The following is a 6,432-nucleotide window of genomic DNA, read 5'->3' on the forward strand; positions in this document are numbered from 1 at the left end:
TCCCAGGGAGCTACGCTTATGCTCAGATCTGGGGGCTCCTTTGCCAGTGGCCCCAAGGAGAAGAGGAGCAGCTCAGCGGTGGCTGCACCTCCAAGGAGCCAATTGGAATAAAAAACAAACAAACAAACAAAAAAACAGAAAAAAAAAAAACCACAGAACTGTGAATAGCTAGTGTTGCTCTCTGTACATCACTGTTGCTAAAGTCTGGTGCTTTCACTCTCTGGGGGACTTTCTCCATGCGATCGGCTCTGGGAAGAGTGAATCCAAGACTTGACTCTCCAAACGTGCCAGTCTCATTGTGCATGCAAGTGGCCTCTCTGAGCGAGCCAGCTTGGTGGCAAGCACTGCTTGAGCGTGGCACTATTCTCTCCCCAGGTGCCATCATCTCTCCTTCCTATGGATCACCGTTCTTCCCGCAAAAACAAACAAACAAACAAAAAAAAACAGAACAAAAAACCAACAGCAACAAAAAACCAACAACAACCACGTGGTGCTTTTCAAACAATCTCACTTGAGGCTTTTCGCCTGCCTCTGTCTCCCAAAGCTGTGCTGGGGCAGGCGAGCTCTCATGCGGCTCTCCAGGCAGGTGGTGTGGCAGGAGCTGGGGCCCCACCAAGACCGAAGCTGGGTGTCAGTGTCCCCAGTCATTGCTTTTGCACTTTCAGGTGCCTTTTGGAGAGCGGGTGAGCGAAAGCCAATGCCATCACCGTGCAGAAATCACCTTGTGTTTACTGAAACCCTTGTTCCTTCCGCACTGGCACAGATTAGCAGGATCTTGGTAAAACGGCCTGAACATTTATGTAGTCTGATTTTAAACCTGTAAATAGGGAAAGAATTTTTTTAAAAGCACTTTCACCTAGATGTAAAAATGAAAGCAAAACTGAAAAAAAAAAAAAGCAAATTCCCTCTCCCCCTCCCAACAACTTGAAAGCAGTATGTTTTAAACAAGATTATTGTGGGAGAACTGTAAATACTGGCAGAATATTTAACATGCTTTGTCCGTCCTTCATAGTTTTTTTTTTTTTAACCGTAATCTGTAAAGTTGCATATATTTGACAAGGAAACTCAATGAGCTATTATCGCTTTTCTTATAAGTACCCAATAGCATATCAGGATTGTAGAGTTTATGGCAAGTCAGATTTTAGGGAAGCCCATGGACAGGTTTGTGTGTCCTGGGGCTGTGTACCATGGTGCTTGGCTGTGGCATGGTGGTGGTGATGTTCACAGGGCAAAAAAAGGGGTCGGATTCGGGTGCCGGCCTCGGTTTGTTTCGCCCAGGTCTCGTCTGACTTCCACATTGTAGGTTGTCGCAGGGGTGCCTTGAAAGCTTCACATAGATGATGTTAGCGAGAAATTTGCGGTGTTTGGGAGAAAGGGGTGTGTTTGGAGAATGTTTCAGTCCATACAACCTGTCTAAGTCCTGCTTCCTTGGAGGTTTCTGGTTCGGGGGGCTCACTCCAGCATGGCGTCTCCCTCCCTGCCTCAAAGGGAGGCTCAAACTGGTCCAAACTTGGGGGGGGGGGGGAGGGGGGACCATGGCAGCGGCAGCTGTGCGTGGGTTGGGAGCGAGAACTGCTGCAGTCTCATGTTTTTACACTACATACGTATAACCTACCTCAAATCTCAGTCATTGAAAATTAGCATGCTTCAGACTTCTTATATGAAAACTAGAAAACTATGCACAGCTCTTTATCCCTTGCTGCTGAGAGTCTGTTTTAAGTGAAATCTTTTTCTTTATCCGTACCAGCGCTAGCATTCACGCTTGTCCCACCCGCGCAAAAGCCATGGGGGTTGAAGCATTAAGGGGACGTACTGGCGCGTGGTGGGTGGCGGGACTTGCTGGGGGCAGTGTTTTAATTGCTTTGGGGCTGGGGTGGGGGTGGGGGTGGCGGTGGGGAACACTTTGCAGCAGGTTGCAGCCACACTGGTGCTAGAACACCCACAATGGAAACACGGGGGAGATCTTGACACGGGGAGCCCAACAGGCTCCTTCCACCCACTTCAGCGTTTCAGGCCATGATGCTTCACCTCAGCCTGCGGAGCTGTCTGTGGGGGACAGGGGGCATTTCCGGGGAGCAGCTCCCCCTCTTGGCGCTCTCAGGACGAGGCTCAGGAAGGAGAAAGAAACCAGAATCCCTGAGGTGCCTCAATTGCTGACTTTTCCTTTTAATACTGGAATATGCTTTGTGGGCTCTTTAAGGCATATTTTTTATTAAATGAAATCTTCTAATTAAAATGGTGCTATGGTGTTTTAACAAACTGTATCATGCTTCTGCCTGATTCCATCTTGCTGTGGTGCTACTAATGTATATATGAAACTAGAGAACCAAGAAAAAAAAGCAATGTTGTTGAGAAGGAAGTTTACTTTTCTGGAGCGACAACTCAGAGAGTGACGGGAGCGTGTTGTTTTTATGCAAACAGAGATCGGTGCCCTGCGGAAGTGTTGGAGGCACCTTTGCTTGCAGTGGCTTCATTCTCCTCCAGTACAGGGCCAGGGAGCCAGCAAGAGGGCAGGCAGGTGCAGGTGCAGTTTTCCGATCTGTTATTCAACCACAGTATGTGGATGTGGTGCTCGGGCACTTTGCTCAGCCATGCACCAGGGACATGGTGCTCAGCCAGCGTGCGTGAACGTGGTGCTTGGTCATGGTGCTCGGGTTTGATTCTCAGACACGGTGTGTGGACTTGGTGCTCAGGCAGGATGCATGGACTTGGTGCTCAGCCACGATACGTGACCATGGTGCTTGACTGTGGTGCTCAGTCAGGGCGTGTGAACGTGGTGCTTCACCATGGTCTGTGGGCTTGGTACTCAGACATGGTGCGCGGACTTGGTGCTCAGCCAGGGTGTGTGAACATGGTGCTCAGCTGCAGTGCTCAGGCATAGTGCGTGGACTTGGTGCTCGGTCAGGGTGTGGGAACATGGTGCTCAGCCAAGGTGCTTAGCTGTATGTTCAGACATGGTACATGGGCACCGTGTTCAGCCAGGGTGCACAGCCTGGTCTATGGGTGTGCCGTGTGCACACAGGGCACGGGCATAGTGCTCAGACAGTGCTCGGGCACAGGGCATGGCCATGGTGCTCAGGCACTGGTCACAGTGCTCAGGCATGGTCCACAGACATGGTGCTTGAACAGGATGCATGGATGTTGTAAACAGACATGGTGCTTGGGCACAGCGTGTGGACATGGTGCTCAGGAACAGTTGCTCAGGCACAGCGCTTGCCTGTAGTTAGCTGACTCAGTGCTTGAACATGGTGCTTGGGCATTATGGACATGGTGCTTGGGCATGGTGCTTAGACTTGTTGTTTGCCCACCATGCATGTACATGGTGCTCAGGCACGATGCTCAGGCACAGTGCTTGGACGTGGTGCTTGCCCACTGAGCACAGACATGGTGCTTGGTCCTGGCACACAGACACAGTGCTCGGGCACAGTGCTTGAACGTGGTGCTTGCACCTGGTGCACAGCCACAGTGCAAACGTATGGCGCTTGATCACGTCATATGTGCGCTGTGCTTGGGCACTGCACAACACTGGATGAGGGCATACCCTGGCACAGTACCCTGACACAGTGCCCAGCACCTCCCCATCCCTTGCAGCTCATTTCCCTCCCTGAAACAACAGGGGTTTGCTTACGGGGGAGCCATGGCAAGGGAACAGCTGGGCTTCACACTTTCCCATCTCTTTATTTTCCCTTTTTTCCCTTTGCATTTTGTTGGGTTTCATTGGTGCTACTTTTTTCCTTTGGGTTCCTGTGAGTGGGGGGGGGCAGCAGCTCCCCCACGCCCCAAAACCAAGGCAAATACCTCAACCCCACACACACCCCGCAGTGCCATGGCAGCGAAGGCAAGTGAAACTGGGGCAAATCTTTCCAAAATCAGGGATCCTTTTGCAGCGGTGTTTGTTCCTTTTTTTTTTTTTTTTTTTTCCTTTTGTTATACCTTTCCGCCCAGGCTTTTCCTCATTTTTGCATCCTTCAGGGATTACAAACTGCCGTAGTTTCAGCCTTGTTTTATCCTGGACGCATTTTGGCAGTGGGTTTCGCACTGCAGCGCAGTGAATAGGTAATAAAAGGAAAAAAAAAGCGCCATTTTCTTGGGTTCAGCACTCGGGATTTGATTGGAGGTGTTTTTTTTGTTTGTTTGCTTTGTTTTTGTTTTGTTTGTTCTTTTTTTTTTTTGACATTTTGTTCGGGTTTTGGAGAGCTGATGAGGGAGGTGGGACGGTGGCAGGCGGGGGGGGGGGGGGGGCACCGCGCAAAGTCCTTGTGGCTCCCAAGGACTCACACTTGAAGATTTCTTGGTCGGCTCGGGACTGTGGTTACTTGAAATGAAGTTTTTCCGGGGCGGATCGAGGAACGGTAGATTTTCCCATGTCTCAAGGCAATAGGATTAATGTGTATTAAACTGTAGATACTTCTAGGACAGTAAATTTATGCTGATAATTTTATTTTGTATAATTTTCCCTCTTTCCCTTTTTTTTTTGTGTGGTTTTTGTTTGTTTGTTTTGTTTCTTAATGCCCTATTTTTTCCCCTCACCTCCAGTGTTTTGGTAAATTTATTTTTAGGATGCCTAAGAAGTCCATGTATGGATCCTTCCCCTCCTTTCCCTTTCTTTTTTTTTTTTTAATTTGTATTTTATTCTAAGTTACACGCAGCCGACCAGGCTGCGAAATGTATTATTCCTGATATCTTTAAAATATTGTGGGTGTTTTAATAAATTTTATATTTATTTTTTGCACTCAAACTTGGCCATTCTGTTTGTCTGCCTGGCGGTGAGGTGGGGTTGAGGAGGGGCCCTTGGGGGAGGTGGGGGGGGGCTGTGTGTGTCGCTGGGGGGGGGGGGGGACAAGATGGGGTCGTGGCTGGGGGGGGTGGGGGGGGGGGCTGTGCCTCGGTGGGGGTTTGACGCCCGCTTCGGTGTGGGTGGGAAGGTCGGGGCTGGGTCTGCGGGGGGGTGGTGAGTGGCTCTTCAAGCAGGGCACGGGAAGGGGCCCGGGGGGGGTGCGGACAGGCCGAGATCCTCGTGGGGGGGGGCGCGGCAGGACGGGCCCGCGGCTGCCCCCAGGCCGCGGCCCCGCCGGGGTCCTCCGGGCCGGCAGGGGGCGAAAGGAGGCGGCAGAGGCGCGGCGCGGCTTGTGCCGAGCCCTCCACCGCCAGGCCCCGAGGCCGCCACGGGCCCAAGATGGCCGCCGCGGCGGGGCTGCGGTTCCGCGGGCCTGTGAGTGCCGCGCCCGCCCCGGGCCGTGCGGCGGGGGAGCGGCGCTGCCGGCCCCGCGGAGCGGTGTCACAGCGCCTTTGTTTTGCCCCCCGCCCCCGTCCCAGCTCGTTCTGCGGTGCGGCTCCTGGCGAAGCTTCACCTCCCGGACGGACGGCGAGGCCCGAGTGAGCCGCGTCCTGCGGGAGAAGTTCCCCCGCGCCTCTGCCATCAGGGTGGTGGACATCTCCGGTAAACCGCAAGCTCCCCCTAACCCCCATTCCCAACCCCCCCCCCCGCACCGTGCCGTGCGCTCCGCCACGGCGGGGCTGAGCCCGGCCCGGCCCGGCCCGCGGCGGCTGCCGGGGGGGGGCGGGGGTCTCCTGGGCGGGCGGGCGGGCGGCGGCAGCGCTCTGCCGGGGGCCGCACCGCGGGGCTGCGCTTCCTTGCAGGAGGCTGCGGTGCCATGTACGAGGTCCACATCGAGTCGGAGGAGTTCAGGGAGAAGCGGCCGGTGCAGCAGCACCAGATGGTTAACCAGGTGAGGGCTGCAGCGGCAGGTGCACGGCGCCCGAGATGCACACCCGCACACAGCCAGGCATTGGCACGCTCCTGCGGCACCACGGCCGCACGGTGCGGGCATGCAGCATTTGGCCCTCGTGCTCTGTCACTGCTTAGTTTTGCATCCCGCTTGCATGGGTATGCTGCAGCGCTGCATGCGGTCTGCTTGTGTGCACAGCACTTGCAGTTGACACAGCAGACGCTGCATTTGCACTTGAGCGCTGCATGCATACAGCACTTTGTTAGGAGCTCCACTTTAGCACTTAATACTTGGTGCTTTAAAGCCACCCGCTTTCACATTGCAGTGGGACTTAGTATTTGTGTTTGTCTCTTGCAGGCGCTGAGTGAAGAGATCAAGAGCATGCATGGACTGCGCATCTTCACCTCCACCCCCAAGCCCTGATGCTGGGCTGAGCTCTGTGGTGGGAAGTGGGGGAATGGGGGGGGACTTGTGCAGCTGCCGGGAATGACCCGGTCAATAAAGATGCTGGAGGCTGTGTGTGTGAAGAGGCTCTGGACCAGCCAGAACTGGGGGGCAGAAGCAGGATGCTGCTGCAGCCACCAGCCAGGGGGACTCCCTGCAAGGGAAAACATGCCTTAGGGTTGTTTGTTTTCAACTGGAACACCTGGGTGGGGCTGTGAGGGCACCAGTGCATAGAGCAAGGAGGTACAAGGACAAGACA

At 54.0% G+C, this 6,432-nt stretch overlaps 1 protein-coding gene across 1 annotated transcript; it reads left to right on the forward strand.

Moving 5' to 3' along the window:
• The first annotated feature begins 5,070 nt into the window (after positions 1-5,070).
• Positions 5,071-6,246, forward strand: BOLA3 (bolA family member 3). The gene is made up of 4 exons (XM_040538153.1): positions 5,071-5,212; positions 5,317-5,440; positions 5,641-5,729; positions 6,087-6,246. Exons 1-4 carry the CDS (start codon positions 5,177-5,179, stop codon positions 6,150-6,152), a joined length of 315 nt encoding a protein of 104 aa, XP_040394087.1. The 5' UTR covers positions 5,071-5,176; the 3' UTR covers positions 6,153-6,246.
• The last annotated feature ends 186 nt before the right edge of the window (positions 6,247-6,432 follow it).

Source organism: Cygnus olor, chromosome 27 (genome assembly GCF_009769625.2).
Source record: "Cygnus olor isolate bCygOlo1 chromosome 27, bCygOlo1.pri.v2, whole genome shotgun sequence".
Taxonomy (NCBI): Eukaryota; Metazoa; Chordata; class Aves; order Anseriformes; family Anatidae; genus Cygnus; species Cygnus olor.

What these genes read in the sequence shown, in the direction of transcription:
- BOLA3 (XM_040538153.1), top strand. Translation starts at nt 5,177, where the DNA reads ATGGCCGCCGCGGCGGGGCTGCGGTTCCGCGGGCCT. An exon ending in GGCTGCGGTTCCGCGGGCCT is followed by an intron (nt 5,213 to 5,316) that starts GTGAGTGCCGCG and finishes CCCCCGTCCCAG; the next exon opens with CTCGTTCTGCGGTGCGGCTC. An exon ending in CAGGGTGGTGGACATCTCCG is followed by an intron (nt 5,441 to 5,640) that starts GTAAACCGCAAG and finishes GCTTCCTTGCAG; the next exon opens with GAGGCTGCGGTGCCATGTAC.